The sequence below is a fragment of the Neofelis nebulosa genome, chromosome 7, assembly GCF_028018385.1.
Source record: "Neofelis nebulosa isolate mNeoNeb1 chromosome 7, mNeoNeb1.pri, whole genome shotgun sequence".
Lineage (NCBI taxonomy): Eukaryota > Metazoa > Chordata > Mammalia > Carnivora > Felidae > Neofelis > Neofelis nebulosa.
In genome coordinates, this window is record NC_080788.1 from 7,923,778 (window position 1) to 7,944,514 (window position 20,737).

The 20,737-nt window shown below is 48.8% G+C and overlaps 1 protein-coding gene across 6 annotated transcripts in view; it reads left to right on the forward strand.

Annotated features, from left to right (window-relative positions):
- NTRK3 (neurotrophic receptor tyrosine kinase 3) overlaps positions 1–20,737 on the forward strand; it is a 386,931-nt gene that overhangs the window by 216,482 nt on the left and 149,712 nt on the right. For all 6 annotated transcript variants that reach the window (XM_058736651.1, XM_058736645.1, XM_058736646.1 and 3 more), the window contains exon 12: positions 13,645–13,833. In XM_058736651.1, the coding sequence (XP_058592634.1) occupies positions 13,645–13,833 (189 nt within the window). The remainder of the gene's footprint in view (positions 1–13,644; positions 13,834–20,737) is intronic.

Sequence of the window (20,737 nt, forward strand, 5' to 3'; positions counted from 1 at the left end):
GTGAGCCAAGGGATTAATAGGGGTTGCCGAGGCTCTTGCCCAACCGCTGCCCAGGTGTGTGGGGAGCAGAGGCAATGGCCAAGGTTCAAGGTACCTTAGAGGTGACAGCCACCAAGTAAGCAGAGATAATGTCTGTGTTTGCTGGGATGAAAGGTGATGGACCTCTAGGCTAGAGTGTTTGCTGGGTGGGGGTCCTTCTGAGGCTGACTTCCTCTCTGTCTCCTGCCCTGGCTCAGTGTCTCTCCCTTGTGCTGTCATACTGCTCTGGGCACACCTGTAACGTAATCCTCGCCACATCCTCTCTTGGTTTATCGCATGTCCCACCTGTAGACCTGCGGGCCTCTTCACGACCGGGGATGTGTCTTCTCTCCCTCCCTAGTCTCTAGCTCACAGCCCAGCACGCGAGACAGTATTTGATGAGCGTGCGGGTGAGAAGGCCGATTTGAAAGGTGTGGCGTGAACCAGGAACTAAAATATGAGGGTCACTTTTTGAGGGTTGTGGAGTGGGCTTAGTGCTGCAGTTCCTGGGAAGGTGCCCTCGGAAAGTTAAATGCCTGTAGAGTGCATTCCTCGTTCACCCCAGCTAGTTTTCTCACCATCCCTTATGCCTGCCACTGCCTGGGGCTAAGGTGGGAGACCTGTGTTGGGGGTTGAATTGTGTCCTGCAGAAAGATACGCTGATGTCTTGACACCTGATACTTGTGCAGTGACCTCATTTGGAAATAGTCTTTGCAGGTGTGGTCATGATGTACATTTATTTTTTTTTATTTTTTATTTTTTTGGGGGGAACAAAATGGCAGAATTTATTGGTGTTTACTGTACACACCTTCCAAAATGCAAGGCTAGGTGTACACAGGCAGGCATTGCAGCACTGTTTAAGAAGCAAAAATATTCTGAATATTCATCAAGGGGAAAGTGGGTAAATTACATTTATAGGTCATGGTGTACATTTAGATGTGATACTGGAGTAGAGTGGCCCTTAATCCAAGTTGACTAATGGCCTCAATAAAAATGGAAGAGACAGACACACACACACACACACACACACACACATATGCACGCACACACATCAAGGCCACGTGACCAGGGAGAGTGACACATCTCTACACACACACACACACACACACATATGCACGCACACACATCAAGGCCACGTGACCAGGGAGAGTGACACATCTATACACCAAGGAATGCTCAGGGGCTGCTGACCCTCAACAGAAGCTCAGAACAGGCAAGGAAGCATTCTGCTTGGAATCTCAGAGGGAGCATGGCCATGCTGACACTTGGATCTCGGACTTCTCACCTCCAGAACTGTCAGAGATTACATTTCCATCGTTTCAAGCCACTGAGCTTGTGGTATTTTGGTACAGCAGTGAAAGGAACCTAATATGCTTTGGGAGGCAGTGCCTACCGATATCTGGGACAGCTCTCAGACAATGCATTATTTGAAGTTTGAGAGAGAGAGAGAGAGAGAGAGAGAGAGAGAAAGGAGCAGAGAGAGAGGGAGGGAGAGAATCCCAAGCAGGTATTTATTTTGAGAGAGAGAGAGACAGTGTGGAAGGAGCAGAGAGAGAGGGAGGGAGAGAGAATCCCAAGCAGGCTCTGCACTGTTAGCACAGAGCCCGATGTGGGTTCAGACTCACGAGCAGTGAGATCTTGACCTGAGCCTAAATCACGAGTTGGATGCTCAGCCAACTGAGCCACCCAAGCACCATCGCAATGTATGTTTTCTTTTTTTCTTTTTTTTTTAAATTTTTTTTAATGCTTATTTATTTTTGAGACAGAGAGAGACAGAGCATGAATGGGGGAGGGTCAGAGAGAGGGAGACACAGAATCTGAAACGGACTCCAGGCTCTGAGCTGTCAGCACAGAGCCCGACGCGGGGCTCGAACTCACGGACCGCGAGATCGTGACCTGAGCCGAAGTCGGCTGCTTAACCGACTGAGCCACCCAGGCACCCCCGCAATGTATGTTTTCTAATTGCCTGCTGTATTAAAGGCATTTTACTAGGGTCTCAGAAGAATTCAAAGATCTACAGGATAGGATTCTTGACCATTAGGGTTTTATGATCTAGAGACTTCAGGAGCTAAGGAGCTTGAATTTGGGATGAATGAGGAGATCAGTGTTGACCCCAGGACAGTCTGACTAGACAAGTTCAAATGTAGGGGTCAAATATAGATAGAATTTTCTCACAGTTTTTCAAGGACATGGTGTTTCTCGTGAACATTATAACACAAGCTAATGGCATAACTAATTTCCAAAGGGAAATGTCATAGGACCACTCTGTGACTTATCTATGTTGGTACCCTTGCCATGGATGCCAGGTGGAGGGTTGCTGTTACAGGGCTCTGAGACCTGGACATACAGTCCTTTTGGAGACAACACTTGCCTTGACAGAGAGCTGGGCCTGGGTGATGTTCAACCAAGGTGGGCAGGGGCCAACCCCCGGTCGAGTGAGCAGTGGGTGAGAGACCACAGAAAGGCCAGGAAGCCCAGCCACAATAGCCCATCACCTCTACAAGGACAGGGCCTATTGTGAGACAGTGCAGGGTGTGGGACCCTCAGCAGATGATGTTGAGGGCCTGCTGAACTCTGTGGATACCACCAGAGAACCCTGGTTTCTCACCTTGAGACTTCAGAGAAAATTGGGCATGTCTTGACGGGCCCTGTTGTCCCTTCCAAGGACGATCACAAGAATCTGCCTTCTGTGGGACAGTTTTTGCTGGACATTGATGGGGCTGACTTTGGCCTTGCACTTCCTTTCCTGAGGCACACTTTCCCTTTGTCTGGGTTTATCATGTGTGGTAGCCCTGTGGTTTAGAAGACACTCCTTGTCACTTTGAGATCATAGGTAAGGGATTCAGAGCCAAACTTCTGAAATCCCCAAACAACTTCCACAGAGATCCATTTGGCGGGGAGTCCCCACAGCTCCCAGAAATGCCATTTTGGGTCTTACTCCCAGATGGAGAACCACGCTTTACTTTTCTAGAGGAAGTAAGTTTGATGTGAACTCAAAAGAGCACTGGACTAGGAGTCAGAGGAGCTGGAGTCAGAGTTCTCCCCTGACTCTGTGGTTGGTCAGTTTAACAACTCTGTGTCTCCATTTCTTCATCTGTGAAATAGGGGGTGTTGAGTATCTCAGGGAGTTGCTGTGGTGATTAAGTGAGTTCATGGAGAGGAAATCGCCTTGTGAGTGATAATGAGTCATACAGAAATGAGGGGCTTCCATTGATACTAGATTATGGGTTTTAATGCACAAAATCATGGGACCCTCCTGTCTTTTTGTTGTTGTTGAGGTACAATTGACACATAACACTGTATTCATTTGTGGTGTGGAGCGTAATGATTGGATATTTGTATACACTGTGAAATGATCACCACAGTAAGCCTAGCTAACATCTGTCATGGGTCCCCCATTCTAAAAGGTTCTGTGATCTCATTCCTCTCCCTATTTGAGGCATCTAGGAGACCTTGTATCTTCCCAGTGAACATTTTCTAATAAGGAGAGAAATATCTTTTTAGTCTGTCATAAGGTAATGGGCTCTTTGTCAAGCCCAGGGGGAGCTGGGTACGAACACAGGATTCCCAAGCCTTGGGGTTGAGTTTACAAGCACAGAATGGCCTGGAAGAATCGTTCGACTTCCATCCATAAATTTGACCTCATTTCAGTGTCTGAGATTTAGGGGTCTTGTTGTTCTGAAGTGTTTTCGTTGTGGACCTCACCAATTTGAGGCCATGTCAATTACGCACCGTGAGGATATGGGGGAGTGATGAACAGTTTGGGCTCTGGAGTCTTACTGGTCCATTTAGAATCACGATGCTGTCACTCACTAGCTGTGTGTCTTGGGCAGACCCCTTGACTGCTCGGGCTCTGCTTGCAGGACCCACCTTATGCAGCCACCGTGAGCACTGAATGAGATCATATGACACGAAGCCCAGGACAGTGCCTGGTGGTCAGTCAGTGCTCATCAAGCATTAGCTATTCTGGAGAAAGAAGCCCGGTGTTCCACAGGTGACAAGATGCTGTGGCATTTCTCCACATGGACTCAGAAGCATTATGCGGAGGGTTTCCTTCAGGCATACCCTAGGTGAGCTGTTGCCTGCAAAGGAGTGTGTGAGGCCCGTGCAGCTGTTGAGAGGCCCTCCGGGAAGCCCCCCATCAGCCAGCACCTGCAGGGCCTCTGTCTCTCCTGACCTTTCATCCACAGGGCAACCCTTGGGGTTTTAGGTACTGCATTTCCCACTCGTGAACGAGGTAAACTCAGAGGCATATGGGCTTTAGCTCATACAAATTTGGCCCGTCACTCTCTTGGTCATGGTGTTGAACTAAGATGTTGCAGATTACGCAAAACAGTTCCCTTAGTGGAAAAAGTGATGTGAGTGTGGGAAGGCTGTGGAGACATCAGTGATCCCACATGCCAGCACCTGGTACAACATGCTCACAACGTACAATGTCTCCTTCCATTCGCCAAAAGTCCCCACGAGGCTGGGGGAAGAGCTCCGCATAATTCTTTGGGGGGAGGTGAGTGCCTCTATTTTGGGGTACACTGGCTAGTCCAAGTACAGTGGCTAAAGATGAATTGAGGAATGCTGAGACTTGAGCTGTAAGCTTTTTGTGGGGCCTTGGACCGAAGCACCAGCATTTTGTATTCCAGTTGTCTTACATATGCAACTGGGAGGTAATTATTCGCTTCCTGTTTATGCCTGGAATGTTCTGAAATGCTGTCTGTATAGTCTTTGGAGAAAGCTGATGATGTTTGCCTTCCCTCTAGGATGCATATTTCCTTGTTCTCGGGTCCCTTGCTGCCTGCCATTCTTCTGCCTGGATCTCCTACACAGGAGTTGTTCCTTCTAACCACAACGTGGTGCACAGGTTCCGGGTCTAAAGTTCTCTGGAAATGTCATAAGCTCCACTCCTAAAAGAAGCCAGATTTCTTACAGATGGCTTCTCGATGGAATAAAGATTGGGAATGGGAGGGAGATTGTGCTTGATCCATTATCACTTGTCCCAATGTCAGAAAAACAATCCTAGAGGGTCAGGCAGCATGGTGCCACAAAATGAGCCCAAACTGTGAAGTCAGATAGATGTGGGTTTGTCTACCATTTATTAACTCTGTGACCTTGGACAAGGTCAAGCTCCTTGAGCTTCAGGTTCCTTAGTGGCATCCCTGGGATGACAGGATCTACCCCCAGGGTTGTGATGATTAACTGAGGTGAGGGGAGCCACTGTTCTTAGTTTCAGTCCTGCCTTCTCTTTCCTTAAATGTGTGCCCTTGGGCTGTTTGATCAGAAGCATCATTTTCAATCACCAATGAGAACCCCCAAGCTAGGGAAGCTAGGAGGCATGAACAGTACCTTTGGTTCCTATAAGAGGCTGGGAGGGAATTCAAGCCAGAGAATGGAGCTTATCTTTTGGGAAATGATTCAGGAAGGGGCACCAAGAAGTGAGGAGGGCATGGCTTCTTGGGCAGCCTAGAGGGCCTGTGAGCCCCTGAGGTCACGGGGGCTATGTCTGTCTGGAAGCTGGAGGAGACAGAGAGGGGAGGGAACACAGGAGCTGGCCCAGGAATAGACATTTGGTGACTTGTCTCCAGGTACGCTCTTGGGCACAGCCTGTGTTCACTTGGCCTCTGTCCCACATCTGCCAATAAAAATTAAAGAAATTGATTTTCTTTTGTTTGCCTCTGAGGACTAGGCTCTTTTTTATGAGACAGTAAATGGAATCCCTCTCTGAGCGTGGCTGGGTTTTTAATTGTGTTTGTTGTGCTCTCACTTTATTCCATTTTATGAGTTCCTGCTCCCAGATTTGTTGATGTGAAGCTCTCACTCACCAGGGACACATCAATATTTGATTTTTATCAGTAGGAAAAGGTTGAGGTTTTTAAAAAATCATTTTCTTAATTCAAAGGTTGGCTTGTTTGCTTCATTCTGACACATTGAAAACATGAGACCCGTTCAGGGTTGTTTTCTTTTACTTCCCAAGTCAGATATGTGGTGGGGGAGTCTCTTCCAACAGTGGAGGTCATGGTCTGGCTCCATGTGGAACCAGATTAGATTAGATTAGAGCTCAATTTTGGGACAGAGAGCTGGGAGGAGACATTTTAAAAGGAATTACATCATTGAGGATGAAGGGAGCATCCTTTGCATGGGATACTTTTGTAAAGATTTATTGAAGCTGTTGTGAAGGAAAACATTCAAGTAACATTGTTAAATGTGGGGATGGTTTCATTTCTGTATTAGTCAGCATGAACTAGGTTATGCTGTGGTAACAAACAGCACCCCTGTCAATCTCAATGGTTTTGTGCGACAAAGCCGTATTTCTTACTCACACCACACATGCACCTGGTGTTGGCTGGAGCCTTCTGCTCTGTGTCTGCCTCACCCAGGGGCAGGAGTTGCCCGAGGCTCTGCCTCATGCTTCCACACTTGCCAAGGCAGGAAAAAGAGAAGGTGGCAGGTCACACACTGGATCTTAAAGCCTCCATGGGGAAGTGATGCATGTCACTTCTCACTTTTCATTAGCCAAAGAAAGCGATGGGGCATCACTTAACTTGAAGGGATACAGAAAACTGCCTTCCTGCTAGCACCTAGAAATACTTGGTGAACAGCACTCATAACAATCACTGTTGTAAGAGGGTTTTCTGAATTGGTGAGATTGCCTCCACCTTGGAAGTAAGTACAAAGATAAATGAAGGAATGTAGAAATGGATCCTGGGCCCAGGATTTTATAGTTGGGCCATAAATTTGGCCTTGACTGCCCAAAGTTATTTTATATGAGTTTGTACTGCCTTGAAGATATTTGGTGATCTATTTTTCGATTCCTTGGTTCAGATGTCCCAGCTTCTTTATATGGCCTCATGTATTTATACCAAGGTCTGCTTGCAAAAAATATTTCATGTCAGCAGTACTATTGAGAACATGGGTAGTTGGGTGGGAAGAGGAAGAACTTTGGAGATGAACAAGCATAGATTCAGATACAGGCTCCATCATTTCCTACACAGGCAATTTTTGGAAAGTGAATTATTAAGCTTACTTGGGGATCCGTGTTCTAGTTGGTCAGATGGGAGTAACAGTATATTTTGAGGGTCAGATGAAAAGAGAATAATTGTCACAATTACATCCTTGGGACTCTGAGTCATTCCTTTGGAAATTGGAGGAGAACCACTTCTGCATATTGGCTGAGCAAATGCCATTGTGTTGAATTGGTGGCTGGAATTTCTTGGGGACAATCTTCTGAGAATTGTTAATGCTTTGCAAGTTAGGGAGTTGGTGGAACAGAAAGATTTTAGTGACAAAGGCAGGACATTGGTGAAGTGATTCCAAAGAAGTCTTCCCCCTGATGAAAGGGGAAGTGAGTGTTTATGTGTTAACACATTACCAGGGACACTGTTGCTTTTCCCTGGCTCATTTTGTGCAACGTCCCCCCATACCCTTTATCACTAAGGACCCTGACTCCTCAGAGGCTTCTGCAGGATGCCTTTTCCCTACAGACCTCATGGCAACTTGGCACCCCCCAATTCCTCTGCGATGGGGCCTCCACTCACCTGGGTCAGAGTTCACTCTACCACAGTGAAATTCCATCTCATGTTTTCATCAGAGACCTTTGCTTTCTGGGGGAACCCAACCCCACATTGGAATCAACCACTTAATGAAAATCTGAGCTACTCCATTTTGGCCCCCTTATTTTTTTCCCATTGAAGGAGCAGAAAGTGAAAGAGAAAGACTCTGTAAGGACAGCTCGGACCATCCTGCTGGGCACGACACCTGCCTGGGCCATCAAGCTTTCTCTAATTATCCAGTGGTTCTATTATGGCATGGTTGGAAGCACAAAACCCACTATAGATCTAAAAGAAAAAGAAAGGAGGCACTAGTTTGGGGAAAAAATTATGTGATGGGAATGTCTGAGCAGACCTGTATTCCTTCCTGGCTCTCTCTCAAAAGCTGGAACTTAACAGTCTGCAAGCCTGTCTCTCTTCCTTTTTGTTAGTGCGGCATAACAAAATAATTGTGTACTGCATTAGGATTAGTGCAGCAGAGAGGCCTGTCACAGGTACTAGACCAGTGTGTGTGTGTGTGTGTGTGTGTGTGTGTGTGTGTGTGTGTGTGTGTGTGTTGGGAGACTTTGGAAGACAGCAAGCTTGACTCCTCCTCCTGACCTGCCGTAGTCTTTGGTGGCTTCTGGACAGATGAGATTCCCCCCCATTACTCGCTCTCCTGTATGTCTGCATACATTGTTCTCTGTGGTTATTAAGGTGAGAAGAAATGCTTTTTCCGCCCAGGGGCCCCAGGTCTGTGGGTTTTCCCCTGAGGCAAGTGATGTGAGAAGTGGCCAGAGCTGGTGAGAGAAATCAGTTCCTAGAATGAATGCAGGTGCCCCGTCAGTGGATCTCAACCTGGGGCAGTTCTGTCATCCTGCGGGGTGTCGGGAAATATATTGTGTGTTGGGTGGGGCGACTGGCTTTCTTAACATTTATTTTTTTAAACACTTTTTTTTAATGTTTTCATTTATTTTTGAGAGAGACAGTGTGTGAACAGAGAAGGGACAGAGAGAGAGAGAGAGAGAGAGAGAGAGAGAGAGAGAGAGAGATTGAGAAAGAGAAACAGAATCTGAAAGAGGCTCCAGGCTCTGAACTGTCAGCAAAGAGCCCAATGCGGGGCTTGAACTCGGGAACTGCGAGATCATGACCTGAGCCAAAGTTGGGTGCTCAACCGACAGCCACCCAGGTGCCCCTAATTTTCCATTAGAGCAGTTTTAGGTTCATAGCAAGATTGGGTGGGAGGTACAGAGAGTTCCTGTGTCCCTCCCCTCCCCTTCCCCACCATGCATAGCCTCCCTCACTCCCAGTGCCCGGGTACATTTGTTACCACTGATGAATCTGATAAATCTGAATGAATCTGATGAATCTGATGAATCTGGGCTTTTAATGCCCAGGTCCACAGAGGCCACATGTCTGGCCGTATCCAGGGCAGCCCTGTCCCAAAGAAAGGACTTGCCTCACTCAGCACCGGCTGCAGCCGTGCTGGGCACTGTGCTGGACGCTGGTGCAGGTGGGCAGGAGCAAGCTACAGGGGTGTCCTCTTATGTTCTTTGAAGTGATGGGTCTCTGCACTCTTTATGGGCTTTTATTTTAAGGACTGTGGTTTATGGAGGAGCAGAGGTGAGTAAGAGGGCCTCAGGGACCGGACAGCAGTCTGACGGCACAGTGCTCTTTTTGATGTGGATGTAGCGGAATACAAGCGTTCAGCAGCTCTGGGACACGGAGCTTGTGATGAATTACCCGTAATCTATCTTCCTGAGTCTAATGAGGTGATTCACTCTTGTCCCCATTCTCAAGGATCAAGAGGAACCTCTTTAAAAAGCGTCTCAGGGACCTGCAATTGAAGGCAAATGGTCACGAGGAGGATAATGTACCAGAATTGACCAAGTGTCCCTTTGAACAAACCATTTCGCCCACAGTCTGCACTTTCGGGGAGGCAGCGCCGCATAATGGTCATGCACACAGGCTCTGGGCAGACTGGTGGTTTGTATCCCAGCATCACCTTGGGCAGGGCACGGCTCTATGCCTCAGTGCTTCCATCTGTAAAATGGGGAAAATGGTGGTACTGACTTCACAGAAGCATTATAAAGTGAAAGGAGTTGCATTTACAGAGCCTGATGCGTAGAATGCACACAATAATAAAAATTATTATGACAATTACGGTATCTCTAATTTACTCCTCAACCCGCTGTAATTGAATGTTTTCTTCCTGTCACTCCTCTGTGGGAACTGCTGTCATTAAGGCCACCTTCCTGTTGTCACGTACAGTGGCCTATATTCGTTCTTCACCCTACTTGGCCTTAGTATGTGATGCTCTTGAACTTGTAGGAATTCTCCTCCTTTAACTTCTAAGACAGTGTCCTTTACTGATTCTCTTCTGCTTTTCTGGCTGTTTCTTCTCATGTTCCTTTCCCTGCTCCCCTTCCTCTGCCTGCATTTTAAGTATTAGGGCTTCGACGTTTGCTTTATTCTTAGATTTCTGTGAAGTCTTCCTGGGTGACCCCATCCCTTCCCGTGGCTTAGGAGCCTGTAGCAGGACCCTTCTCCTCCCCATGGCGCTTACCTATCCCTTTGAGATCCTAGAATAATGTTGAGAAAGCAGAGACTGTTTTAGATTACAGGCTTTGGAACGTTTTGTTGACCACTCGCTGTCCATTGACTCCGTGAGACAGATTCAAAGAAACAGTAAAAGGCTCACGTCCCAACGTTCTGTCTTCTCCAGACTCCTCCTGATGTGGTGTCCTGCCTCCGTGTCACTATAACAACCCACATCCCATGATGCTGAGAACAGAAGGGGGTGAGGTGGGGGGTGGGGGGGGGGCTTCTGTTATTTGGTCTTTTTGGAACTGTATCTTCTATTCCTTCTTTTCCCATCTGTACCTTTGTCTTGCCAAAGTGTCCCCTCCTGCTGCTTCCCAGGATAGGGGGAGGCGAATGTCTACACACCTGCAAATACCTTTCTTTTGCTTTCTACAATGAGTGAATAAACTTTTAGGGGTAGAGTTTTGGCTGAAAACTTGTCCGTCAAAATTTTGAAGGAATTGCACAGGGAAGCCACAGTGGGTTGTAATGGAGAATTGCATTGTCTTTCTGATTTCTGTTCCTTTCGAAATGGGACCCTTCCCTCCCTCCTACAAGCTCTTAGCGTCTTCTCTCAAGATGCTGGCATTTCATAACTTTGTGCCTTGATGCGTGTGTGTGTGTGTGTGTGTGTGTGTGTGTGTGTGAGGGGGGTGCGTGTGCTTACACCATATGCACACAGGCGTGTATTAATTGTGCTGGAAACTGAGTAGACAGATCATTTGGAGAAATTTTTCTCTATTTTTTTTTAATCCTTTCTTTAATCTTTTTATTCTCTCTCCTTCCCTCTCCCTACCCTACCTTTCTTTTAATTAGATATCGAGTCTCTGGATGGAGTCTTTAATTTTATCTTTTCCTTTCTATTTACCTCCTCTTTCTTTTTTGTTTGAGTTTCTGGAAAATTTCCTTGGCTTTCTCTTCCACTGTTCTTTGACTTTCAAGTTCTAATGGTCATAATTCTCAGGAACTTTTTCTTAGCCTTAAATTGTTCACGTTTTAAATATCCTCTTGATTTATGGGTGTGATACCTTCATTGGTCTCTCTGAGGACATTAGTGATTTAGAAAAAAAGTCTTCTGCTCCCTGCATTGCCTCTGTTTCCTGTCGGTCCTGATTATCTGTTTGTCTTGCACTCTCTCTTTCATGCTGCAGCTTTGCCTAAGTGTCTGGTGATCCTGGGCTATTTTCTCATATTTAGGAATCAAGGATTAGAAAGCACTTACACACACAGATGGGCCTTGTCAACTATTAGCCTTCACTGTGGCATGATCACAAAGTAAGCATGGCTTCATTGGGAGACCGCCACATGTAAACAGCTAGGTGTTTTTGTTTTGTTTTGTTTTTTGTTTGTTTGTTTTGAGGCATTTGGTTTCTGCAGAGAAGCATCCCCTGAATCTCCTACAGAAGAGACTAGGAGTAGGGTAGATGGCAGGCACGGTCATTCTTGGTTTCTGTCTTCTAAGAGCAAGAAGAAGGGGGCCAGTCCTTCCCCGGAGCCCTTCCAGTTAATTTTCTCCAGGAAGAAACCACTAGACTGGGAGCCAGGTGATGGCCTGGGTACCTTGTTCCAGCCCTGAGCCTTACCCCAGCCTTCTGGGTGACCCTGTCCCTTCAAGTACTAGGCCACCCCGCAGAGCTGACCTTCTGTAAATATTCCCCCTGCAGTCCCTGTAAGCGAGCTTTCCTCATTTTACATTGCATCTTCCAAAACACTGAAATATCTTATTTCTTCTCATCTCCCCTCTTTTTGCTCTTTGTGTACAAATATTTCTTTAATCTTTCTTTCTTTCTTTCTTCCTTTCTTTCTTTCTTTCTTTCTTTCTTTCTTTCTTTCTTTCTTTCTTTCTTTCTTTCTTTCAATATTTTAGAGACATTTGGGGTGGGAGGAGTGGTAAAAACCCGTGCTCTGCTTTCACTGATGAATTGGAATCACGATGAAGTTTTTCAAAGTTTACAAGGTGTTTTCAGGCACTGGCCTCTCTGGTTGCAGGGCAAGTGATTATCGCCACTCATTGCTGCTTTTCCACACGGTCTCCAAACACCATCAGGCATCTGTCATGGATTGGAATAAGCCTGTCTGTGCCGATGGAGTAGAATTCAGGGTCCCCAGCTTGCATTTACTAGTCTCCCTTTTAGTTCTGCCTCATTGGTGCTTCCCCTCTCTATTTGATGGGAAATATTCTCCCCATAAACTTCAGTAGATGTAATGGATTTCTGCCGTGGAAATATTGTTCAAGTCGCAAAACCAAATCACAGCAGGCACTTTGTCTTGGGACCACGTGTCTTGCAAAGCAGCCATTTCAAACACTAGTTGTATGAAGCCACAGTCACAGCTAATGCACTTTACCCGGGTTCTGTTTGTACGTATGGGAGAACCTCACCACCAGACAGAACCATTGCTCTGCCAAGATGGCGGCAATAATTATCTCTGTAAATAACCTGACTTACTGGGTTTCTTCTTTGGGTTAGAAAATTGTGGAGTCGGGGTTGGTGAAGACACGAATGATGTTCCTTGAAGCCACTGGGGCAGGGTGGATCCTTCAAGAGTGGGATACTGACCCAGTTGCCTGAAGGCTATCAGTGATGCAGACAAATTACTGTCACTTTGAAAGCTGGCTCAGGCTCCCTCTGGGCTCATACTGGGCTTATTTCCCTGTGGACTGAGAGAGGTAGAGGTGATAGAGTCCAGCGAAAGCTACATACGTTCCTGGAGGATTCCAAGGGCCACTCTGGAAAGGCTCTCAGCCTCCAAGGCTCTAAGTAGAGGCTCCAGATCCTGGCCGTGCCAGGGACTCACACAGAAGCTCTTTAGATCTTGATGCCCAGGTCTGTCCCCAGACCAACTGAATCAAAATCTGGAAGTGAGACCCAGCATCAATAGTTTTTAAAGCTCCTGGGGCACCTGGGTGGCTCAGTCAGTTAAGTGTCCGACTTCGGCTCAGGTCATGATCTTGCGGTTCATGAGTTCGAGCCCTGCATCGGGCTCTGTGCTGACAGCTCAGAGCCTGGAGCCTGCTTCAGATTCTGTCTCCCTCTCTCTCTGCCTCTGCCCTTCTCACAGTCTGTCTCTTTCTCAAAAATAAATAACAAAACATGAAAAAAATTAAAAAATAGTTTTTAAAGCTCCTGAAGGGAGGAGGAGCAGGGTGCAAGTTCCTGCTGTGTAAAAAAAAAAAAATTCAGCCCGTTGTTCCTACATAAGCCAAGAACTCATGTAAAATTTGCATTATTTTGAACTAATTTGGATTCGGGGGAAGTACAAATAATTCATGTCCTAGTCACTTTGATACACTCTTATTTTGCAGCTGTTTCCATGGTGTGTGATAGGGTGGATGTTTCTCTCAAGAAAGAGAATGCAGAGGTGGTTCTTTGAATGCAGACTCCAGAGCGTTCGGGGAATACTCTTGCAGTGGATTTTACTCTTACGGAAATCTGGTGGCCAAAATCATGAAAGGGTCTGTGGGCAGGGTCAGGCACTGGCCAGACATGACCTCATCAGAGTCCTGTGTCTCTCCTGGTGTGTGCAGGCCCCGTGGCTGTCATCAGCGGCGAGGAGGACTCAGCCAGCCCGCTGCACCACATCAACCATGGCATCACCACACCCTCGTCGTTGGACGCTGGGCCAGACACGGTGGTCATCGGCATGACCCGGATCCCAGTCATTGAGAACCCCCAGTACTTCCGTCAGGGACACAACTGCCACAAGCCAGACACGTGTGAGTACTGGAGTAGAATGTTGTCCCTTCTGGGGAGGGCAGGGGAGGGGCATGGCAACAGACCACCTAGCTGGGGTTCTGGAACCTTCTGAGGTGACCTGCCACCTGCTAACCTCCCACTCTCTAAGAGACCCTCCCTGTTTGTCTCAAAACTTGAAAAAAATAGCCTCATTAAGGGGTCTCCGTTGGGGCAGAGGGGGCTCAGGATGAGAAGTAGCCCAGAAGCAGGAGCCCCAGCCCCACATGGAGAGGTGCTCCCAGTAAGGCAGGGGGCACAGACCAGGCTGGTCTTCTCTACAGACCTGGCCTCTGCATTTAGGAAGTGTAACCTGACTCTGTCCAGACAACAGCCCCTGAGGCTATCAGACCCTCCACCCCAGCCTCCTCCATGAGAGGGCAAGGGAATGAAGGGTGGTGGGCACCTTTTGAATGGAAACATCTCTCTAGCTGCCCCTCCAGTGCCCCGAAGTGCACACTTTCTGAGCATCTGATCCTGGTCCCAGTACTTGGACACCTCACCTCCCTCTGCAAGATGTCTCATTCCGATCAGAGGACTCAGGGCACCTGTTTCCTCCTCGTTTCTTACTTGCTGTTGGTTCCAGCCCCTCTCTTTGTGTTCCTGCTGAGTTCTGCTAGGGCCTCTCCCAGCTCCCAGGGCCTCTCCCAGCTTCCGGAGCCTCCGTGGCTTGGACCTTCCAGCCAGCAGTTCTTCCCTTCCCTGTGTCCCAGGGTCAGTGTAGGGCTGGCAACCCCAGCGCATAGCCTCCCCTGCTCCTGCCCTCAAGAAATGGTCAGCTAGTTCAGGAGAGACAGCAGAGGCCCCTGGAGATTGCCTGAGAGCTGGAAGGGATGGAAAGACTGGGTTATGGTAAGGCCTCATCTTCCGACAGGAAAACTGAGATACGGGGAGGCTGCGAGTTCCCTTCCCCGTCCCCAGGCTTGTGCCGTAGGTTCTCTTCTTCTGTCCGCGGGGCTCAGGGTTTGGCCACGGAAGAGGCACCTTGAGTCTTGCTCTTCCAAGAGCTGTACTCGGGCCACACTGTAGCTCACGGAACTCTTGCTGCTCCCGCTGGTCCGTCCTACGGCAGAGTGGGCATTCAGCTGTCTCACTGACCTTTGCTTCTGTTTTTCTGGTTCCAATTTTTAGAGAGAGGATTACCACAGTGGGAGGTTCTGGGCTCGAGTCAGAATGAGATCATCATGTGCCTTCCAACCTTGGGTGTCCTCCAGAATTGGTCTCTGTGTTTATCGGACGCCCACCCCCGTCAGTGTCAGAGGAAGGATATCTGGGTTCCGGACCAGGGCAAAGGAAGAAAAATACCTGTGTGTCAGATAAATAGTGGGGGAACACAGTGCTAAGAATGGTTCTGCTCTGGCTAAAGGTCTTGCCTCCAGTCAGGTTCATCTTGGACTGGCCTGAGTGTGGCTGGAAGGAAAGGCTTTCTGGGGTGGTAGCATGGAGTCCAAGCCAGGTCTAGAGTTGATGCTGCTGAGCTTTTCAGAGCCACGCTAGCATTTGAACAGAACTTAGGCCTTGCTGTATTGAACACACAATTGATTCTCGTTATTTACAGTAGCTATGTTCCAACAGAGTCACCATGAACACTGAATTAGCGGCTGCTGAGCCCTTGCTCCTAGGAGACATCCAGGGTTAGGTTCCTGTGAGCATCTGGTCACAGCGTTTTTATCAACTAATCAATACATAACCTGTTTTATGTGTGCTTCTGTCTAAAGACGCCTATTTAATAGATATCCCTGGTTCATTAGCATTGAACTTAGAGTCAGCAGCACTATGACTCATGCCTGAAGGACGCTTTTCTAGCACCCGGATCTTACCTAACACACCTGTTGTTTCCGTAAGGCACACACACCACAGCCTTCTTGCTCATTGGAATGTTAGAAAGTCAGTGCTATGCTTGGGGCCATTGTATCCAGTGAAATCACCCACAAAAAATACACACATGCAGAAAATGGCACTAAAGGGACTACAGAAGGGACGCTCATTTACGGTAGGAGAGCTGAAATAAGAAGGTAGCACGTCACGTGGAAATGTGCACGTCGGGTGACTCGGATTTCTCGCCACTGCTTGCCTGTTTACAAATGACCATAAAAGCGCCCAAGAGTATGGGTTTTGGGGTGACGCTTACATTTTAGCAAGTGGGCGACTTTGTAAATCCGAAATCCATGAATAACGAGGGTGGAATTTCTGGGCTCCTGGCGTTCTAATCTCTGGGTCGCGTGAGCTCCTGATACCAGCTTCCCAGGACGACTGCCGGGTGGGGATGAATCTGGCACGTGGGAAGGAGGTTTCCCCTGGGCCATCAGATTAAGTGCAAGCCGTGGAGAGAGCTATGGGATCGGAGTGTCCTTTGATGTGGGGATCCAGTCCCAGCCAAGGAGCTATCGCAGTATGAAATGGTGTAGAGGAAAAGCCTTCCTTCCTAATCTCTGCATTTGTGATTCAAAGCGGACTGTTGAAGGATCCAGGCAGTACGTCCCTGTAAACAAGAAGGGGTCAGTGGAGGTGGAGGGGAAGCAGGTTTATGGATGAAGACTGGAAGGAATAAGGGAACAAGCCATACCTCCAGTGAAGGAAATCACAAGCTGCCTTCGGATTGTTAAAACCCTCCAATACTAAGGGAAGTGTCCTTTTCGGGGAAGCGGCATATTTTGTCCTGTCGGTAGACCGCAGATGGCTCCCAACTGTTCTCGGAAAACATGGATGGCAACAACAAGGGGTGCGCAGGAGCCTCGTAACGGGACTTGGCTAGCCCCGCCTCTGTGAGTCCCGGCTGATTCACACTGACGGGGAGAGGCAGTGCCCGGCCCGCCTCTCAGCTGAGATTTGCCAGCCAAGAGGCAGCAGGTCTCTGATGACAAAGGCTTTATCGGTTGAGAAAAGTGACTCCGCGGCACATCTCCGTGTGCAGTGAGACACTGTCATAAATAATTAAAACCACATGGGCCTTGGCACATCAAGAAGCAGAGAACATTCGTGACTCTGCAGACGGGGCTGGGGTCACTCCTTTTGGGGAAGGAGAATGGCAAGGCACAGGGTATTAAAGGAGGAAAAGATCTCCTATCATCTCCTGGGGGCTCTCCCATCGATTCCCTCCCACGTCCCATGGGAGATGTGCAACGTGGGGAGAGATTGCAGGGACTCGTACACCTGCCTTGAGACACTGTTTCTCCCGGTTTCCCAGTGATGGATGTCGCACAGAAGCACCTTTCTTTCCGCAACATGTGTTTACCATAAATGGTGGGACCTTTTTGACCAGAGAGGTCAGGATGCTTCTCCCGTCCCCTCCTTTCCCTCTATCTGTCTTTCAGTCTGGTCCCTGGCAGTTTTCCTAGCCTGTCAGGGCTGCAGGGACGTTTGGGGATCGCCTCATACCTTCCCTTATCAGATGCTTGCCTGTGTTCCCAGCAAGCACTCCGTGCTCAGCATTGTCTTTATTCTCAATTTATTCAGCCTTTCCAGGGACTCTGAAAGACCTGAATGAAAAAGCTCCTCCTCGGGAGTAGGTATGGAATCTGAAGCCTAATGAGGCCCCCTCATTGTTTATTTACAGCCCCCCTGGTTCTCGAAAATATCAAGGAATGGATATAGGCCTCCTTGTCACACAGCCAATGGGGGGCTAGATCCTACAGAGCTAGAAACTGCGGGGCCGGTCTAGATGGGCCAGCGGGGGGAGGTGTGGTGGTGTTTGTAGCGACGTGGAGCCCTCGGTTACCTTGGTCACCCTCTCGACAGCCCTCGGCTGCAGTCTGTCCTGCAGATGCTGGGGCTGGATCCCGGCTGCTGCCTGAGGAGTCACGCGTTGGCTCTTTCCGAGGGCCAGCTGGAAGGCGCCTTGGCCCTGCATAAAGCCCTGGAGTTCTCTGTTCATCCCCTTCTCCAAAACCCATTTTCAGAAGACCGTCGCCTCTTGCTTGGGAGAGCAGAGGCCGTTTGGGGAGCCAACCTGTGCCCGCCTTCCCGCCCTCCCTTGCTCTGTCCCCAGGTCAGGGCACCTGCCTTATTCACAGGGTGTCTCTGTCTTGCTTGTTACCTTCCCAGAGTCGGCCCGCCCCACCTCTCCATCCCTCTGATCTCGTCAGGGACTCCGCCCCACCCCGGCCAGCAGTCCCCTCCCCTCTCCTCCCCTGCAGAGAGTGTCTGTTTGCTCACCTTCCACTCACCCCCAAACCTCCTTAAGGTCCCTGCCCTGCAGCTCCATTTCCCTCTCCGCTTCTCCAGGAACCCTGACTTGGCCACCCTTGATCTCTTTGCAAAACTGGACCTCACCCTTTTGTGTTGTCTTTGTCTTCCTCCGAGTCACTGTCGTTGGGCTGATTTTTCTCCCTTTCATCCGTTCAAAATGGATTTATTGAGGGTTTGTGGCAGGCCTCCTTTGAGGCTCTGGAAACAGTGGGGAACGGGACACGCGTGGTCCCTACCCTCAGGAACTTGCTGCCAACTATAGCTGATCTCCAAGTGGCAAACGGCATCCCCTGCTCCCTCGGGGCCACTCGTGGAGCCCACCTTCCACCTTTCTGCCTGGTGCTTCACCGGCCTTTACCCCTGGTGGCTTCCTTCCAGAACACCAATCCCACACCTGCTGCTTTAGTGTAATTCCTGCTTGAAATGCCCATCTCCCCTCCTCACTCGGCCCCCACACTACCCCTTCCTTCCTTTCTGCACCTCTATTCATCATTCAGCATCTGGCTCATTTCCAACCTCTTCCTAGGCCCAGGCGATGGCAAAGTGACCCTTCCCCCCCCGGGAACCCCTGGCTTAGAGTAAATGCTGCGCACTAGTCTTGAATGACTTTGAATCAAATCTTAGGTCATCCTGTCGCTTCTCAAAAATGTGTGCTCTGTTTCCCAAACCTGACTTTGAATGTGTTCCAAGAAGTAGCTCCTTTGTGTCATAATTCTCCATTATCTATTGAAGATACAGTGTGGGACTAGAGGCAAAGGAGGAACCAACCAGTGTGTGTTGAGGACGCCTGGTGAGTGTATCCTCACGGCCCAGACTTTCTAGACACAAAGGGAAAGGTCATTGGTCTGCGTCAGCATCCTCCTCTGGACCAGACGTTGGGGTGGCATCGTACATCTTTTGTTCAGGCGATCTTGCACTCCCTCTCTGAGGAAGAGGCTGCTGTCCCCATTCTACAGATAAAAGAACTGAGGCTCAGTGAGTTTGAATGACTTGTAGATCACGTGGCTCTTGGGGGAGGGGCTGAGATTAAAACCCAGGCCTGCAGACACCAGCGTCCCTCCCATTTCCCATCCAGCCTCATTGCCAAGGACTGCAGTGATCCACAGGCATTTACTCTGTACCTCCTGCACTCACCACAGCTGGCTGAGGAGGAAGGAGGACAGTTTTATTGTTTTACAGAGGCTCACTTTGCTCCCCCTTTCCTGGATCAGGATAGCGCTGTGGATGGGCTCTTGAGGGATGGGATTCCCAGGAGGACCTTGGCTGAAGCTTCCTGTGGTCACGCGGCCGGGTCAGCCTTGGTCTGGCGATCGGCACTTACCCTTGTTCACAGAATCAAGTCCCCAGGGCATCGTGGTTGCCTTCGGATAAGGCAATACTTGGCCCTGGGGTTGAGTCCATTTGTGTTTATTTATTTACTTTTTGTTTTTAGAGCAGTTTCGGGTTCACAGAAGAATTAAGCAGGAAGTACAGAGAGTTTCCACTCACTCCCTCACACGCCTGCCCCCGGTTTTCCCTGTTCTTGCCATCTTGCGTTAGCGTGGTGCATTCGTTACCATTGATGTGCCAGTACTGACATATTACCAACTAAAGTCCATGGTTTATGAAAGCATTCACTGTGCGTGTTGTGACAGAGCAGTGTCAACACAGAACAGTTTCACTGCCCTGAAAGGTCCCCTACGGCCCACCTGTCCACCTCCCTTCCCCACCCTCTGGCAGCAACTGATCCTTGTACTGTCTCTACAGTCTTGCCCTCTCTGGGTGTCATATAGTTGGAATCCTACCGTGTGTTGGCTTTTCCGATGGGCCTCTTTCACTTAGTGACGTGCGTTTTTGGTTCTTCCCTTCCAAGTTTTTTCGTGGCTTGATAGCTTATTTCTTCTTATCCCGACTAAGGCTCCATCGAATGGATGTACCGCAGTTTCCTATCCCTTCACCCATCGGAGGACATTGTATTAATTTTCCAGGGCTGCTGTGACAAAGTATCGCCAACTGGGTGGGTTCAAACAATAGAAATTTACTCTCTTGAGGTTCAAGAGGCGAGAAGTCTAACACAGGAGGTCAGTGGGCCATGCTCCCTCTGAAACCCGTAGGGGAACCCTTCCTCACCTCTGCCTAGCTTCTGGCGGCATTGCCTGTGTCCCTTGCAACTACACAACTCTCCAGTCCTCTGTCCTCTCATGGCACCCCCTCTGTGTGTCCAGCCTCACATGGCTGCCTTCTGCATACACCGGGCCTAGTGGCTGAGCGCCCCCGCACCCCCACTCCAGTATGACTTCATCTTGACTTAACTGATTACATCTGTAGTGACCCTCTTTCCAAAATAGGTCACATTCCAAGGTGCTGGGGATTAAGATGTCAACATATCTCTTGTTGGAGGGACCCACTCAGTCCACGGCAGACATCTTGGTGGCTTCCTGTTTTGGGCAATTATGAGTAAAGCTCCTATGTACATTTGTGGGCGGGTATTGCACGGACGTAAGTTTTTAACCCCTTTGAGTGAACACCTAGGTGTGTGTGTTTTCTGGATTGTATGGGGAGAGTATGTTTAGCTTTGTAAGAGACTGCCAAATTGGCTTTTTCAAAGTGGCTTCACTGAGTCTGGTTCTTTTCATTTTGCATTAGACTGGCCTCCGCCAATCAGCTCCTACCCGAGGATCTCCTGGGATAGTACGCACCTGCCTTCTTAGTGTGCTTTCT